Below are 17,893 nucleotides of genomic sequence, written 5' to 3'. Positions count from 1 at the left end.
CTGTCCCTGTAACTACTGATTGTAAGTCGCTCTGGATAAGGGCGTCTGGTAAATGCTGTAAATGTAAATGTAAATGTGTGCCTGGGTGTTTAACTGAATTACTTTACTTGGCAGACGCTTTTACACCAGCAATTCTCACTCGGATTCTATAGGTTTTGACTTACAAAACTGAGAGCCCCTATAAGGCCTCACTTCTCAGAAAAAAACATTCTAGAGAATATGTTATATAGACGGAAAACAAATATATATATACACACACACAAATATATTTTTTGTGTGCATGTGTTAGTGTTAGACTCGTTTGAAAATACGATATTAATAAATACGATATTAATTGTCTTTAAAAAGCTTGAAAGTGCAGGCGACCAGATGAAGCAGTGGTGAGAAATGTATAACCATCCAGCATCTTTCAACGTCTGGTATGATCTCCCCATGATGAGTCGAAGTGGACGCTGCGCTCGACGCGCTCGGCGCTCTGCTGCTCCTGCCTGATCCGGCGCTCGGCTGAGCAGCCTGGCCCGGAGCCCCGAGCAGGTGGAGAAGCAGCGATGTCCAGGGCCTCGAAGGCGGCGCTCGGCGTGTCTGTGCTGCTGACCGCCTGTATCGTGACCGGGGTGCACCTGCGGCAGGCCCGGGACCGCCAGGTGAAGTAGCGGCGCGTTTTCCCGCGGTGCGTGTACGCGCGTTGACCTTCCCTCGCGTCCCCGCAGCGGCTGCGCCAGGGCGTCGTCCGCGACCTGGAGCGCCAGGAGCGGAAGCGGGAGAAGCTGCGCTCGCTGGAGGAGCAGATCGCGCTGACCCGGGAGCTGGAGGCGGAGCGGCGGGCGGCGGCGGCGGCGGCGGCGGAGCACCGGTCCTAGTGTGAGGTCGGTTTATTCAGGCGGGCTGGAGGTTCTAATGAGCGGCAGCTAACGTAGCATGAACCGAAAATATCGATATTTAGTGTCCCTGTATCGATATTAAAACATCGCGATATTCCTCCGTTCACTGAATATGTAAAATAGTGAGGAACAGCGCCATCTACAGGAGCGGAGGTTGTAGTTGTCTCTCTGCAGGCAGCACTGTCCGGTGGGATAAATATATATACGAAAATATCGATATTTAGTGTCCCTGTATCGATGTTAAAACATCGCGATATTCCTCCGTTCACTGAATATGTAAAATACAGTGAGGAACAGCGCCATCTACAGGAGCGGAGGTTGTAGTTGTCTCTCTGCAGGCAGCACTGTCCAGTGGTATAAATATATATACGAAAATATCGATATTTAGTGTCCCTGTATCGATATTAAAACATCGCGATATTCCTCCGTTCACTGAATATGTAAAATACAATGAGGAACAGCGCCATCTACAGGAGCGGAGGTTGTAGTCGTCTCTCTGCAGGCAGCACTGTCCGGTGGGATAAATATATATACGAAAATATCGATATTTAGTGTCCCTGTATCGATATTAAAACATCGCGATATTCCTCCGTTCACTGAAGGTGTAAAATACAGTGAGGAACAGCGCCATCTACAGGAGCGGAGGTTGTAGTCGTCTCTCTGCAGGCAGCACTGTCCAGTGGTATAAATATATATACGAAAATATCGATATTTAGTGTCCCTGTATCAATGTTAAAATATAGCGGTATTCCTCCGTTCACTGAAGGTGTAAAATACAATGAGGAACAGCGCCATCTACAGGAGCGGAGGTTGTAGTCGTCTCTCTGCAGGCAGCACTGTCCGGTGGTATAAATATATATACGAAAATATCGATATTTAGTGTCCCTGTATCAATGTTAAAATATAGCGGTATTCCTCCGTTCACTGAAGGTGTAAAATACAGTGAGGAACAGCGCCATCTACAGGAGCGGAGGTTGTAGTCGTCTCTCTGCAGGCAGCACTGTCTGGTGGTATAAATATATATACGAAAATATCGATAGTTAGTGTCCCTGTATCGATATTAAAACATCGCGGTATTCCTCCGTTCACTGAAGGTGTAAAATACAGTGAGGAACAGCGCCATCTACAGGAGCGGAGGTTGTAGTCGTCTCTCTGCAGGCAGCACTGTCCGGTGGTATAAATATATATACGAAAATATCGATAGTTAGTGTCCCTGTATCGATATTAAAACATCGCGGAATTCCTCCGTTCACTGAAGGTGTAAAATACAGTGAGGAACAGCGCCATCTACAGGTTGTAGTTGTCTTTCTGCTGGCTGTACTGCCTGGTGGAATAAATTTAAATACGAAATATTGATATAAATATGGCATTTTTTTTTTTTCGAGTATTGTTTTCGGAATTGACAAAGCCGGACCTGAAATTTGAATTTCCGTTGGACAGCGTCCCTCCCGCCAGCTATGGACGGTGGCGGCGGCGGCGAGCAGCGCAGCTCGGCGCCACAGGCGGACGAGGAGGCGATGTGCGGCTCCGCCTCCGAGGGCCTGGAGGAGGGCGAGGTGGAGGGCGAGACGCTGCTGATCGTGGAGTCGGAGGACCAGGCGTCGGTGGACCTGTCCCACGACCAGAGCGGCGACTCGCTCACCAGCGACGTGGGCGAGGACGGCGAGAGCAGCTGGGCCGAGGACGTGTCCTTCTACTGCGACAAGTGCCACAAGTGGATTCCCGCCGGTGAGCAGGCTCTGGTGTTCCGTAGCACGTGGTGTCCTGCAGGAGACGCACCGGTAAATCTCACGTCCACCTCTTCCTCCATTCCCCCGCTCAGCCCAGCTCCGGGGACAGCAGCCCAGCTACCTGAAAGGGGACAACTTCTTCAAGTTCGTCTGCTCCGGCTGCTGCGAGGACGGCAAGGAGACCTTTGAAAGGATGAGGCTGACCTGGCAGCAGGTACTGGCCTCCAAGGTCCCGCGCTTGGTAGGTGGACTTGTCCCGGCTTGTGTGATGGAACGTGTCTCCTGTCCCAGGTGGTCATGCTGGCCATGTATAACCTGTCCCTGGAGGGCACCGGGCGGCAGGGCTACTTCCGCTGGAAGGAGGACATCTGTGCCTTCATCGGCCGTCACTGGACCTTCCTGCTGGGCTCCAGGTGCGAGGAGGACGTGGACGTGGCTTCACGTGTTGGAGATGTTCTGTCCCATTGAATAATGGGTTGTTGCTCCTGTAACTACATAGTGGTGTTCTTGTCCTCAGGAAGAAGACGTCCACGTGGTGGAGCACGGTCGCGGGGTGCCTGTCTGTGGGAAGTCCCACCTTCTTCCGTTCGGGGGCCCAGGAGTTTGGGGAACCGGGCTGGTGGAAGCTGGTGCAGAACCGGCCCCCCACGCTGCGTCCTGATGGGGACAAAAGCTCAGTGGCGTCTCTCAAGGCTAAAGGTATCGGACCCACGTTTCCTGTTCCGGTATTAAGCCTGGTTCTAGACTACAAGCATTTTTAATGGAGTGGTGACTAGTACCCTAGCGAGTAAGAACCGGAAGACACCAAAGTCCCAGGTCCAAGTCCCACTACGACCGTGTCCCTGAGCAGGGCACTTAACCCTGAGTGTCTCCAGGGGGGGACTGTCCCTGTAACTACTTACTATGAACCAGAAGACCCAGGTTCAAACCCCACTTACTACCATCGTGTCCCTGATCAGGACACTTAACCCTGAGTGTCTCCAGGGGGGGGACTGTCCCTGTAACTACTTACTATGAACCAGAAGACCCAGGTCCAAATCCCACTTACTACCATCGTGTCCCTGAGCTGGACACTTAACCCTGAGTGTCTCCAGGGGGGACTGTCCCTGTAACTACTTACTATGAACCAGAAGACCCAGGTCCAAATCCCACTTACTACCATCGTGTCCCTGAGCAGGACACTTAACCCTGAGTGTCTCCAGGGGGGGACTGTCCCTGTAACTACTTACTATGAACCAGAAGACCCAGGTCCAAATCCCACTTACTACCATTGTGTCCCTGAGCAGGACACTTAACCCTGAGTGTCTCCAGGGGGGGACTGTCCCTGTAACTACTTACTATGAACCAGAAGACCCAGGTCCAAATCCCACTTTCTACCATCGTGTCTCTGAGCAGGACACTTAACCCTGAGTGTCTCCAGGGGGGGACTGTCCCTGTAACTACTTACTATGAACCAGAAGACCCAGGTCCAAATCCCACTTTCTACCATCGTGTCCCTGAGCAGGACACTTAACCCTGAGTGTCTCCAGGGGGACTGTCCCTGTCACTACTGACTGGATTATGTTTAGGTTACCTTCTGGATACATGAAGGTATGTTTTGTCCCTGTCCTCAGCTCCCGCCAAACCGACTCTGGACCCGATCATCACGGTGGAGGGGCTGCGGAAGCGCGGTGGACGGAACCCGGTGGAGAACGCCATGCAGCTGAAGGAGAAGCGCTCGCGCACTCAGGAGGCCAAGGACATCCGCCGAGCCCAGAAAGAGGCCGCCTCCGTTGCCGGGGGTTACCAGGACCGCAGCACCTCCTCCACGCCGGTCAAAATGTCCTCGTCGGCGTCCAGCTGCGCCGCGCGGGGCCGCCGCCCTGACCTGGTGCTGGAGAAGGGCGAGGTGGTGGACTTCTCCTCGCTGAGCTCGTCCGACCGCACGCCGCTGACAAGCCCCTCCCCCTCGCCGTCGCCAGACTTCTCCGGCCCCGGCACGCCCGCCTCTCACTCGGCCACGCCCAGCCTGCTGTCCGAGGCCGACCTGATCCCCGACGCCATGCCGCCCCAGGCGCTGTTCCACGGTACCCGCCCCGCCCCGCCTCTTTCTAGAACTTTCAGAACATCGATGGTACTTTTTACTGTACTTTACCATAGTTTACCTTAGTTTACCTTACCTTACTTTTACTTAGTTTACCTTACTTTACTTTACTTACTTTACTTAGTTTACCTTACCTTACTTTTACTTTACTTAGTTTACCTTACCTTACTTTACTTTACTTAGTTTACCTTACCTTACTTTACTTAGTTTACCTTACTTTACTTTACTTACTTTACTTAGTTTACCTTACCTTACTTTTACTTTACTTAGTTTACCTTACCTTACTTTACTTTACTTAGTTTACCTTACCTTACTTTTACTTTACTTAGTTTACCTTACCTTACTTTACTTTACTTAGTTTACCTTACCTTACTTTTACTTTACTTAGTTTACCTTACCTTACTTTTACTTTACTTAGTTTACCTTACTTTACTTACTTTACTTAGTTTACCTTACCTTACTTTTACTTTACTTAGTTTACCTTACTTTACTTACTTTACTTAGTTTACCTTACATTACTTTACTTTACTTAGTTTACCTTACCTTACTTTTACTTTACTTAGTTTACCTTACCTTACTTTTACTTTACTTAGTTTACCTTACTTACTTACTTTACTTAGTTTACCTTACCTTACTTTTACTTTACTTAGTTTACCTTACTTTACTTACTTTACTTAGTTTACCTTACCTTACTTTACTTTACTTAGTTTACCTTACCTTACTTTACTTTACTTAGTTTACCTTACATTACTTTTACTTTACTTAGTTTACTTTTACTTTTCTTTACTTAGTTTACCTTACCTCACTTTACTTTTACTTTACCTTACCTTACTTTTACTTTACTTAGTTTACCTTACTTTACCTTAGTTTACCTTACCTTACTTTCCTTTTACTTTACTTTTACCTTACTGTACTTTACTTAGTTTACCTTACTTTACTTTTACTTTACTTAGTTTACCTTACCTTACTTTCCTTTTACTTTACTTTATTTTACTTTAGTTTTGCTGGTTTTGGTTTGGTTGAGTAATTTTGTCACGATGTCACTTCCTGGCGTGTTTAGATGATGACGAGCTGGACGGCGAGGGCATGATTGATCCCGGAATGGAGTCCGTTCCTCCTCCCAGCATGCCCCTGGCCGGCGCCGCCCTCATCGTCCGCAAGAAGCTTCGCCCGGCTCAACACATCAAACAGGAGGTGGAGAGCGAGGATGAGGAGCATCATCACCATGACGACGCCATCGCCGCAAGTCGGCAAGGCCACGGCGACGGCGCGTCCCTGGGGCGCGGCAAGAAGGGACCTCTTGGCAAGGGCGGTGGCGACGGGGGCGGAGCTCCGGCGGCAGAGTCCGCGGCCGGCTCCGCCCCCCGCTACTCCTTCCTCAGCCTGTACGAGGAGCGCGTGCTGCTGCGCCGCCTGGAGGCGTGTCCCCAGGCGCTGGCGGTGACGCCGCAGGCCAAGCGGCTGCACAGGAAGCTTCTGGTGCGCCAGGCCAAAAGGGAGCGGGGCCTCGCCCTGTTCGACGTGGACCAGGCGGTCACCGCCGCCCTCAGCCTGGTCGGGGGCGTGTACGGCGCCCAGGAGGCCGACGCCCCCAAATACCGCACCACCAGCCAGGACCTGCGCATCCTCGACCGCTTCCAGGTACCGTCGCCGCGGCCGAGGCCACTCCTCCTCCGGCTTTATCGCTCCGATTTATATCTGTCTGCGGGTTGTGCGTGTTTTGTGCGTGTGTTTTGTGTGTGTGCGTGTTTTGTGCGTGTGTTTTGTGTGTGTGCGTGTTTTGTGCGTGTTTTGTGTGTGTGTTGCGTGTTTGTTGCGTGTTTTGTGTGTGTTTGCGTGTTTTGTGCGTGTTTTGTGTGTGTGTGCGTGTTTTGTGCGCGTGCGTGTTTTGTGTGCGTGTGTTTTGTGCGTGTGCGTGTTTTGTGCGTGTGTGCGTGTTTTGTGCGTGTGTTTTGTGCGTGTGTGCGTGTTTTGTGCGTGTGTGCGTGTTTTGTACGTGTGTTTGTGCGTGTGCGTGTTTTGTGTGCGTGTTTTGTGCGTGTGTTTTGTGTGTGTGCGTGTTTTGTGCGTGTGTTTTGTGTGTGTGTGCGTGTTTTGTGTGTGTGCGTGTTTTGTGCGTGTTTTGTGTGTGTGTGCGTGTTTTGTGCGTGTTTTGTGTGTGTGTGCGTGTTTTGTGCGTGTTTTGTGTGTGTGTGCGTGTTTTGTGCGCGTGCGTGTTTTGTGCGCGTGCGTGTTTTGTGTGTGTGCGTGTTTTGTGCGCGTGTGTTTTGTGTGTGTGCGTGTTTGTGTGCGTGTGTTTTGTGCGTGTGTGCGTGTTTTGTGCGTGTGTTTTGTGCGTGTGTGCGTGTTTTGTGCGTGTGTGCGTGTTTTGTACGTGTGTTTTGTGTGTGTGCGTGTTTTGTGCGTGTGTTTTGTGCGTGTGTGCGTGTTTTGTGCGTGTGTGCGTGTTTGTACGTGTGTTTTGTGCGTGTGCGTGTTTTGTGTGCGTGTTTTGTGCGTGTGTGCGTGTGTGCGTGTGTTTTGTGCGTGTGTGTGTTTTGTGTGTGCGTGTTTTGTGCGTGTATATGTGCGTGTGTTTGTGTGTTTTTTGAGCATGTGTCTGTATGGTGTGTGTGTCGCGTCCAGACGGCGGTCTCCAGTAGGCGGAGCTTCCATCACCACTCGGTGTCGTTCTGGCACAGACTCATGGGATCGGACGCCAGCACTGACCAGAGCATCAAGAGTCCCTACACTTCACGCACCCTAAAACCGTTTATAAGGTATTTACCACCAACACGTCAATCAAACGGTTCCAAATCATGTCATCTTCTGTTTATTCCCGTTACCGAGATTCTAAACGTACGAGTCTGTTGGCGTGATTGATTGTGGATTTATATGGGTATTAATATTGATTTTGTATTGGTAAACCCGGAGTGATTTGTAGAGGTCCTCTCTCTCTCTCTCTGCTCGGTAGGCGGGACTACGAGAGCAGACCGCTGAAGATGAACCTGCTGGCCGAGATCCGGGCGCACCCGCACCGGGGCGACGCCCGCTGGACACCCGAGCCGGACGGCCCCGTGGACTACTGCTACGTCCGTCCCAACCACATCCCCTCCGTCAACGCCATGTGCCACGACGTCTTCTGGCCTGGTGAGCGTCCCGCCCGCGATGTGAAATACTCCCACTGGCCCAAATTATTCATCTAGCAATAGTGAAAGTAAAGTGATTGTCAAACATGATACACAGCAGCACAGCACACGGTGCACACAGTGAAATTTGTCCTCTGCATTTAACCATCACCCTGAGTGAGCAGTGGGCAGCCATGACAGGCGCCCGGGGAGCAGTGTGTGGGGACGGTACTTTGCTCAGTGGTACCTTGGCAGATCGGGATTCGAACCGGCAACCTCCTGATTACGGGGCCGCTTCCTTAACCGCTAGGCCACCACTACTTATATATTTATTCATTTGTCCTGTTTTATCCACATTAATTGACTAATAAAGCTGTTTATACGTTTTAATTTAGATATCGTTTATGAAAAAACGTTGGTTTCTTCACATTCCGATACGGGACTAATGGGGTGCTAGTAGCCTAGCGGGTAACACACTCGCCTGTGAACCAGAAGACCCAGGTTCAAACCCCACTTACTACCATCGTGTCCCTGAGCAGGACACTTAACCCTGAGTGTCTCCAGGGGGGGACTGTCCCTGTAAATACTGAATAAGTCGCTCTGGATAAGGACGTCTGGTAAATGCTGGAAATGTAAAATTACAAAATATAAAAAACAAGGTCCCCCAGAATACTTTCTTATACCAATTTAAAGAGAACAACAATCAAAGTAAACTTGACTTAAATGCCGTTTCATTGCTTTTATTAAAATAGAAGCCAGGATCCGAGAACTTAATAAAAACATTATTTAAATTTACAGGTAACAGCGTCAGTTATATAATTTATTAAAAAGGGTCTAGTTTGGAGGCGTGGCTTCGTTATGCTAATTAGCGAGGCGGGGCTAACGCGGCCTCTCCGAATATCCGCGGTGAACCTAACCGCAGAGCAGGCTGGCAGTGTAGCGGCGGCTGGGCACATCATGTCTGGACGTGGAGGAGACACGCCATTTCTCGGACCGTGGTACCGGTCCCCGGCACCGGGGGACTTTTAACGACTACGAGTACTTTAGAAAATTACCCGTATTCGTTTTTCTTTCTTCTTCGCACCGCGCATATTTAGCATGAAGGCTTTTTAACGGCTCTAGTTGTACCATGATCGCTAGGCCACGTGGGACATGGCGAGATGGTTCAGGGCGTGCCTCTTCCTCCTCCTGCTCTGTGCAGGCGTGGACCTGTCCGAGTGCCTGCAGTACCCGGACTTCAGCGTGGTGGCGCTCTATAAGAAGGTGGTGATCGGGTTCGGCTTCATGGTGCCGGACGTGAAGTACAACGAGGCCTACATCTCCTTCCTGCTGGTGCACCCGGAGTGGAGGAGAGCTGGCATCGCCACGTTCATGATCTACCACCTCATACAGGTAGGCGGCGCCCGGCCCCCGCTACTAACCGCCCGGCGCGGTGTCCCCGCCCTCACCGTGTCCCCGCCTCCGCAGACTTGCATGGGGAAGGACGTGACCCTGCACGTGTCGGCCAGCAACCCGGCCATGCTGCTCTACCAGAAGTTGGGCTTCAAGACGGAGGAGTACATCCTGGACTTCTACGACAAGTACTACCCCGTGGACAGCAAGGAGTGCCGGCACGCCTTCTTCCTGCGCCTCCGCCGCTGACGGGGAGAAGTGCACTCTGGGTAACGTCCTTCTGACTCCAGACCAGCAGAACAAACTCTTCTTCTTTTTGGTATTATACGGCATCGTCTGAACGTGGCTGTGGAGATCTGAACCGCTGCTTCTGCTACGTGTTGCTTTTTCGTTTGAGTATTTTTGTCTGTAATAACAACACTTCAAAATGCAACAGTTCTCGGCTCCGTTCTTTCCTCATATTTTAACACGGATGAAATTAAGACACAAATTAACTCTACATGTTCAGCACGGATCACTTCACACCTCCTGGGTTGGTATGAAGGTAGGAGGTTTGGGGCGCTCCTGGGTTGGTATGAAGGTAGGAGGTTTGGGGCTCTGTCAGAAGTCACCAGGGTTTGGGGCGCTCCTGGGTTTGTATGAAGTTACCAGGGTTTGGGGCTCTCCTGGGTTGGTATGAATGTAGGAGGTTTGAGGCGCTCCTGGATTGGTATGAAGTTACCAGGGTTTGGGGCACTCCTGGGTTGGTATGAATGTAGGAGGTTTGGGGCGCTCCTGGGTTGGTATGAAGGTAGAAGGTTTGGGGCGCTCCTGGTTTGGTATGAAGGTACGGGGGTTCGGGGCGCTCCTGGGTTGGTATGAAGGTACGGGGGTTCGGGGCGCTCCTGGGTTGGTATGAAGGTACGGGGGTTCGGGGCGCTCCTGGGTTGGTATGAAGGTAGGAGGCGTGGTGCTCTGTCAGAAGTCACCAGGGTTTGGGGCGCTCCTGGGTTGGTATGAAGGTAGGGGGTTTGGGGCGCTCCTGGGTTTGTATGAAGGTAGGGGGTTTGGGGCGCTCCTGGGTTGGTATGAAGTTACCAGGGTTTGGGGCGCTCCTGGGTTGGTATGAATGTAGGAGGTTTGGGGCTCTGTCAGAAGTCACCAGGGTTTGGGGCGCTCCTGGGTTGGTATGAAGTTACCGGGGTTTGGAATGAAGGTACGGGGGTTCGGGGCGCTCCTGGGTTGGTATGAAGGTAGGAGGCGTGGGGCTCTGTCAGAAGTCACCAGGGTTTGGGGCGCTCCTGGGTTGGTATGAAGGTAGAAGGTTTGGGGCGCTCCTGGTTTGGTATGAAGGTACGGGGGTTCGGGGCGCTCCTGGGTTGGTATGAAGGTACGGGGGTTCGGGCCGCTCCTGGGTTGGAATGGAGGTACGGGGGTTCGGGGCGCTCCTGGGTTGGTATGAAGGTACGGGGGTTCGGGGCGCTCCTGGGTTGGTATGAAGGTAGGAGGCGTGGTGCTCTGTCAGAAGTCACCAGGGTTTGGGGAGCTCCTGGGTTGGTATGAAGGTAGGGGGTTTGGGGCGCTCCTGGGTTTGTATGAAGGTAGGGGGTTTGGGGCGCTCCTGGGTTTGTATGAAGGTAGGGGGTTTGGGGCGCTCCTGGGTTGGTATGAAGTTACCAGGGTTTGGGGTGCTCCTGGGTTGGTATGAATGTAGGAGGTTTGGGGCTCTGTCAGAAGTCACCAGGGTTTGGGGCGCTCCTGGGTTGGTATGAAGTTACCGGGGTTTGGAATGAAGGTACGGGGGTTCGGGGCGCTCCTGGGTTGGTATGAAGTTACCGGGGTTTGGAATGAAGGTACGGGGGTTCGGGGCGCTCCTGGGTTGGTATGAAGGTAGGAGGCGTGGGGCTCTGTCAGAAGTCACCAGGGTTTGGGGCGCTCCTGGGTTGGTATGAAGGTAGAAGGTTTGGGGGCGCTCCTGGTTTGGTATGAAGGTACGGGGGTTCGGGGCGCTCCTGGGTTGGTATGAAGGTACGGGGGTTCGGGCCGCTCCTGGGTTGGAATGGAGGTACGGGGGTTCGGGGCGCTCCTGGGTTGGTATGAAGGTAGGAGGCGTGGGGCTCTGTCAGAAGTCACCAGGGTTTGGGGCACTCCTGGGTTGGTATGAAGGTACGGGGGTTTGGGGCGCTCTTGGGTTGGTATGAAGGTAGGAGGTTTGGGGCTCTGTCAGAAGTCACCAGGGTTTGGGGCGCTCCTGGGTTGGTATGAAGGTAGGAGGTTTGGGGCTCTGTCAGAAGTCACCAGGGTTTGGGGCGCTCCTGGGTTGGTATGAAGGTAGGGGGTTTGGGGCGCTCCTGGGTTTGTATGAAGGTAGGGGGTTTGGGGCGCTCCTGGGTTTGTATGAAGGTAGGGGGTTTGGGGCGCTCCTGGGTTTGTATGAAGGTAGGGGGTTTGGGGCGCTCCTGGGTTTGTATGAAGGTAGGGGGTTTGGGGCGCTCCTGGGTTTGTATGAAGGTAGGGGGTTTGGGGCGCTCCTGGGTTGGTATGAAGTCACCAGGGTTTGGGGCGCTCCTGGGTTGGTATGAAGTTACCGGGGTTTGGAATGAAGGTACGGGGGTTCGGGGCGCTCCTGGGTTGGTATGAAGGTAGGAGGCGTGGGGCTCTGTCAGAAGTCACCAGGGTTTGGGGCGCTCCTGGGTTGGTATGAAGGTAGAAGGTTTGGGGCGCTCCTGGTTTGGTATGAAGGTACGGGGGTTCGGGGCGCTCCTGGGTTGGTATGAAGGTACGGGGGTTCGGGCCGCTCCTGGGTTGGAATGGAGGTACGGGGGTTCGGGGCGCTCCTGGGTTGGTATGAAGGTACGGGGGTTCGGGGCGCTCCTGGGTTGGTATGAAGGTAGGAGGCGTGGTGCTCTGTCAGAAGTCACCAGGGTTTGGGGAGCTCCTGGGTTGGTATGAAGGTAGGGGGTTTGGGGCGCTCCTGGGTTTGTATGAAGGTAGGGGGTTTGGGGCGCTCCTGGGTTTGTATGAAGGTAGGGGGTTTGGGGCGCTCCTGGGTTGGTATGAAGTTACCAGGGTTTGGGGCGCTCCTGGGTTGGTATGAATGTAGGAGGTTTGGGGCTCTGTCAGAAGTCACCAGGGTTTGGGGCGCTCCTGGGTTGGTATGAAGTTACCGGGGTTTGGAATGAAGGTACGGGGGTTCGGGGCGCTCCTGGGTTGGTATGAAGTTACCGGGGTTTGGAATGAAGGTACGGGGGTTCGGGGCGCTCCTGGGTTGGTATGAAGGTAGGAGGCGTGGGGCTCTGTCAGAAGTCACCAGGGTTTGGGGCGCTCCTGGGTTGGTATGAAGGTAGAAGGTTTGGGGCGCTCCTGGTTTGGTATGAAGGTACGGGGGTTCGGGGCGCTCCTGGGTTGGTATGAAGGTACGGGGGTTCGGGCCGCTCCTGGGTTGGAATGGAGGTACGGGGGTTCGGGGCGCTCCTGGGTTGGTATGAAGGTAGGAGGCGTGGGGCTCTGTCAGAAGTCACCAGGGTTTGGGGCGCTCCTGGGTTGGTATGAAGGTACGGGGGTTCGGGCCGCTCCTGGGTTGGAATGGAGGTACGGGGGTTCGGGGCGCTCCTGGGTTGGTATGAAGGTAGGAGGCGTGGGGCTCTGTCAGAAGTCACCAGGGTTTGGGGCACTCCTGGGTTGGTATGAAGGTACGGGGGTTTGGGGCGCTCTTGGGTTGGTATGAAGGTAGGAGGTTTGGGGCTCTGTCAGAAGTCACCAGGGTTTGGGGCGCTCCTGGGTTGGTATGAAGGTAGGAGGTTTGGGGCTCTGTCAGAAGTCACCAGGGTTTGGGGCGCTCCTGGGTTGGTATGAAGGTAGGAGGTTTGGGGCTCTGTCAGAAGTCACCAGGGTTCGGGGCACTCCTGGGTTGGTATGAAGGTACGGGGATTTGGGGCGCTCTTGGGTTGGTATGAAGGTAGGAGGTTTGGGGCTCTGTCAGAAGTCACCAGGGTTTGGGGCGCTCCTGGGTTGGTATGAAGGTAGGAGGTTTGGGGCTCTGTCAGAAGTCACCAGGGTTTGGGGCGCTCCTGGGTTGGTATGAAGGTAGGAGGTTTGGGGCTCTGTCAGAAGTCACCAGGGTTTGGGGCGCTCCTGGGTTGGTATGAAGGTAGGAGGTTTGGGGCTCTGTCAGAAGTCACCAGGGTTTGGGGCGCTCCTGGGTTGGTATGAAGTTACCGGGGTTTGGGGCGCTCCTGGGTTGGTATGAAGTTACCGGGGTTCGGGGCGCTCCTGGATTGGTATGAAGTTACGGGGGTTTGGGGCGCTCCTGGGTTGGTATGAAGGTAGAAGGTTTGGGGCACTCCTGGGTTGGTATGAAGGTACGGGGGTTTGGGGCGCTCCTGGGTTGGTATGAAGGTACGGGGGTTTGGGGCGCTCCTGGGTTGGTATGAAGGTATGGGGTTTGGGGCGCTCCTGGGTTGGTATGAAGGTAGGAGGTTTGGGGCTCTGTCAGAAGTCACCAGGGTTTGGGGCGCTCCTGGGTTGGGCGAGTCTGTTGAGCAGACCCTGGCCGGTCCTGGCCGCCATGAGGGAGATCAGGTCGCCGCAGCCGGAGCTGACGGCCACGTCGTACGCGCTCTGGCCACGCCCGTTCTTCTTCCTCAGGCTCGCGTTGCACCTGCACCCAGAAATTCCACTTCAACAAATAAAAATACCCGAGTTACCCGGATGTTACCAACACAGTTGTTACCCCAGCAGAGTCTCGGCACATTTCAGGCCGTCACTTCCCAGAGCTGCTGCCACATGCAGGGCCGTGTCCTTCAGTCTGAAAGAGGAGAGCACCACAGGTTACCACCTCCTCCTGAACATCCGAGGTCCATCACCGCGTGAAGAAACATGTTCATGTATATGATCCGGGGGTTTAGTCGTGGAGGTGACGTTTCCATCCTCACGTTCCAGACTGGAAGTTGACGTCGGCTCCTTTCTGCACCAGAACAGGAATGACGTCGTGGTGACCGTTCATCACCGCAACAGCAAGAGCCGAGTTCCCGTCCCGGTCCAGGCAGGAGGGGTCTGCTCCCTGTGAAGGTGTACGAAAAGGATCCACTGAATCCCACTGACCTGATCAGGCGTCACGTGAACGTTTGGTCCACGAGACTGACGTGGTTGGAAGTGTGGCGTTCTTCTCGTTGTAGCACATCAACGAGACCTGAACCTCTTTATTGGAACATTGATGGGATGCATCGTGACCGTAATCGCGGGACCGGCGAAGGTTCGTCGTTTTCTACGGGATGAGCGCAAACGACGCAGAACACCATGGGCGGAGTTATTTATTAACACTCAGCCAATAGCATGCCGACCTTGCCTGGTACAACAAGGTCCTACACTGTAAAAATAAATAAATATTATGTTGAGTGATAAATACTTCGCTTTATTGGCCAGTAAATAATGAGGTAAATCACACCCGCACTACCCAGTTTGAAAGTGTATGAGCAGCTATATTGTGAATTTGATGATGTCAACATTTTGAATCATTAAAATTAGGAGCTGAGGTTGAAAATGAGTTTGCGGTTAAATGTATTGACCCCTAATAGATTAAACAGACTAGTTATTAGAATGTTTCTAAGTAGTTTTCACAAAATAAAATCTACTCTATTTCTATTATCAGTCTCTTAATTATGGAGTTTCAAAATTGACTAATAAATATCGCACCGTCCACGAATATATTTCTCGATTCAGCAACAAAGGTAACAAGATTCACAAATATAATTTCTGACTTAAAAATAAATGGAACAAACGCATTTCTCGACTCAAAATCAGATTTACGTGACGCGTAGGAGGGTGGCCGGAGTTTACAGCCAATCACATCCACTGATGTTCCAGAGTTGGATTTAATGGTGAATTGAACCGTGCTTTTCCAGGTAGGAATTGCGAAAGTCGTGCACGTAACGCGAATCCTGCAGCGTTTCTCGCTCGTGTCGCGTGCTACAACGAGAAGAAATCTTTTCAAATCCTTACAGCCCAAAGACAAGTGCAGCCGGACCATGTTTCTATCTCGTGTGCTCGCGTCCGTACGTGCAGGGTGACCCGACACAAGTTAACATGGGCGTGTCCCGATAGGCCGTAACCAGCAGGTTAACGCGCAGCAGGAATCGCCCACGTCCTGAGTGCTGCTGCATTTTGGCTCTGGGAAGCTGTGACTTATCGCGCTAATTATTAAATTACTTCCTAATAAATACTACCTTTTTTTACAATAATATGCAGACACGTGTTGGGTAGATTTGACTAATTACCACTGCTGAGTATTTCATAACTTTAAATGCAAGATATTATTCACTAAAAAATATTGCATACAAATTAGCTAAAAAAATAAATGCAATTTGTTCCGCTTTTTTGCGTCGATTCTATAGTTCATTTTTTTAGTCTACGATGGTCACGTGAGCATCAGAACTGGACTGTGAAGCAGCGGAAGACGGAACTAGTTGTAATGTTACGGGTCACGATGTCCTCTGCACCTATGAATGGCCAGTAAAGAGCGGAGGCTCTTTGTATAAAAAGGCCCGGTACTCTCTTCTCATACCTCCTCCAGCAGCTGCTGAACTTCAGTGACATGTCCTGTCCCATCTGGCCCCACCTCCTTTAACAAGTGCCTGTCCAAAGGTGGCTGAAGGACCGAAAACAGAAATTGTACTATGAAAATGTGACTTTGTGGGATTATTAAACATTAATACGAGTTCCCCGAGCCTGTCTATAGTCCTGCAGTGGCTAGAAATGGTGATATGGTTTGGGTGGTAGCGGCCTAGTGGGTAACACACGCACCTATGAACCAGAAGTCCCAGGTTCAAATCCCACTTATTACCATTGTGTCCCTGAGCAAGACACTTAACCCCGAGTGTCTCCAGGGGGGGACTGTCCCTGTAACTACTGATTGTAAGTCATTCTGGATAAGGGCGTCTGGTAAATGCAGTAAATGTAAATATGTATAAAGAGTGTATTAGTCTTTCTGCTTCACCGTTCAGAGAATTTGTCCCCTTATGATGTCATAAGGGGAAAGGTTACCTCCCATTTCTCGTGCTTTTCCCACTCCTCCCCATAAAACATTATCTCCACCGACCGTCATGGCTTCCAAATGTGTGAAGCGTTGCAGTCGCTTTGTGATTGGATGTTAAAAAGAGCAGAAATGCTCATGCGAGACTCTGAAGAACCAGCGGGAGATCTCGCTGTGTGGCTGTAATTCTGCACCAAGGATCGATTTCAGAATTTCAGATACAATATTATGGGACCAACCAGACCGATATATAAGCGCAAAAAAAAATTCGTAATAGGGGAAACCAATCTTATTTAGTATCTGTACAGTGTCAGCAAGGCGCGGTGAACTTTACCAGCTCCTCCTCAGCCGTAGTTGAAGTCCAGCTCTTCCTGTGGCTCCTCCCCTTCTTCCTGTTGGTTGCAGTGTCACACGCTGCCACAGAAAAATGAACATGTTTGCGATGAATACTGTGTGTGAGAGAGAGAGAGAGAGAGAGAGAGAGAGAGAGAGAGGTTGACTGCTCACCGCCGGCTCCCTCAGTCACACTACTGAGGTTGGGAGTCCCTGAAGACATCTCCACCGACTTCTGGGCTGCATCCGACACCTGAGACAGGACGATTGTGCTGATGAAGTTGGTGGTGAGCAGACTTTTTACGAAGCCAGACTAGCCCCCCCCGGCAGGGCCGAGCTCGTACCTCAGCGCTTTCGGCCGTTGCCGAGACTAAATTGATTCTGATGCTGACCTCGTAGCTGTCCTCCTCTATCACCGCGGAAACCATCTGCACACACCAAAACATCACAGCATGAAGTCCCCAGAGCAGCGTGTGGCGCTGGTAGACACCTGCTGGTTCGGTTGGTTTATCCTCCTGATGATTGTTCATGTTGTCAATCCAGTCGTAACAGCAACCACCACCGTAACAAATACAGCTTCAGGGGTCTTCAAATGGACCAGTAGAATCATAATGGACCCGTAATGTCCACCATGACACTGGATTAAAACCTACTCTGCCCTGTCCAGCACCTCCAAACATGGACAGATGCTCTATACTACACTGTGGACTTGTCCACCTCTACAACTGTAGGACTTTTTCTCTTCTTGGACAAATCATCACCAGCCCTGCACTGTCACCATCTGCAGGCTCACTCTACCCTGGAAGGTCTGTCAAAGGCCATCGAGACGTACTGTATGTGATTATGGACTAAACAGGGAATAAATGTTGGTGTTGCTGTGTACCCGGCCCATGCGAGGCTCTCCAATCAGGGCTCTGAACTCCGGGTGGTTCTGTGCGTAGCTGCGCAGGTGAGCGCAGACGTGATCCAGCTGCTTCCTCCAGTATCCTGCAGACACACGCACACCTCCGGCAAATTAAAACGAAATAATTATAAATACGCAATCGTTCAGCTGGGAAATGTCCTACGTTCTGATAGGAAACGTGAGGATTGTTCATGTTGGATGTGTCTGTTAATGATGGAATATGTGCATGAATGTCAAGAGGCTCATTGATTTGAATTTTTCAATGATTGAATCTGAATTGAAACAAAGTTGAATTGAATATTTTTGAATCTGAATTGAACAAACTTGAATTGAATTGAATATTTTTGAATCTGAACTGAACAAACCTGAATTGAATATTTTTTTATCTGAATTGTAGAAACTGGAATTAAATAGAAGAAACTGGAATTAAGTTGTTGAAACTGGAATTAAATTG

The 17,893-nt window shown here is 51.6% G+C and overlaps 4 protein-coding genes across 12 annotated transcripts in view; 3 read left to right on the top strand and 1 right to left on the bottom strand.

Annotated features, from left to right (window-relative positions):
* The window catches only part of LOC114785606 (NACHT, LRR and PYD domains-containing protein 12-like), a 438,381-nt gene that overhangs the window by 111,628 nt on the left and 308,860 nt on the right, over nt 1-17,893 (top strand). The gene's annotated exons all lie outside the window — the stretch shown is intronic.
* pet117 (PET117 cytochrome c oxidase chaperone) lies at nt 488-863 on the top strand. Its single transcript, XM_028972552.1, has 2 exons — nt 488-644; nt 711-863. Exons 1-2 carry the CDS (start codon nt 549-551, stop codon nt 858-860), a joined length of 246 nt encoding a protein of 81 aa, XP_028828385.1. The 5' UTR covers nt 488-548; the 3' UTR covers nt 861-863.
* kat14 (lysine acetyltransferase 14) lies at nt 2,326-9,626 on the top strand. 2 transcript variants are annotated; one of them, XM_028972124.1, is made up of 10 exons: nt 2,326-2,609; nt 2,704-2,825; nt 2,903-3,024; nt 3,129-3,310; nt 4,225-4,677; nt 5,755-6,335; nt 7,320-7,453; nt 7,648-7,823; nt 9,003-9,193; nt 9,269-9,626. In XM_028972124.1, the coding sequence occupies exons 1-10, from the start codon at nt 2,339-2,341 to the stop codon at nt 9,440-9,442; spliced, it is 2,406 nt and encodes an 801-aa protein (XP_028827957.1). In that variant the 5' UTR covers nt 2,326-2,338; the 3' UTR covers nt 9,443-9,626. The 2 variants fall into 2 exon arrangements, with proteins under 2 accessions (XP_028827957.1, XP_028827955.1); XM_028972122.1 differs by having other exon boundaries at nt 9,003-9,626.
* LOC114785902 (double zinc ribbon and ankyrin repeat-containing protein 1-like) overlaps nt 8,516-17,893 on the bottom strand; it is a 13,841-nt gene continuing 4,463 nt past the window's right edge. The window contains 9 exon segments of the mRNA XM_028972560.1: nt 8,516-9,789; nt 13,624-13,832; nt 13,905-13,979; nt 14,107-14,234; nt 15,735-15,818; nt 16,537-16,616; nt 16,710-16,788; nt 16,880-16,963; nt 17,419-17,522. Of these exon segments, the coding sequence (XP_028828393.1) occupies nt 13,664-13,832; nt 13,905-13,979; nt 14,107-14,234; nt 15,735-15,818; nt 16,537-16,616; nt 16,710-16,788; nt 16,880-16,963; nt 17,419-17,522 (803 nt within the window). The 3' untranslated portion in view covers nt 8,516-9,789; nt 13,624-13,663.

This window comes from Denticeps clupeoides, chromosome 3 (assembly GCF_900700375.1).
Source record: "Denticeps clupeoides chromosome 3, fDenClu1.1, whole genome shotgun sequence".
Taxonomy (NCBI): domain Eukaryota; kingdom Metazoa; phylum Chordata; class Actinopteri; order Clupeiformes; family Denticipitidae; genus Denticeps; species Denticeps clupeoides.
The sequence above is the reverse complement of the archived record's forward strand: the minus strand, read 5'-3'. Positions and strand labels throughout refer to the sequence as shown.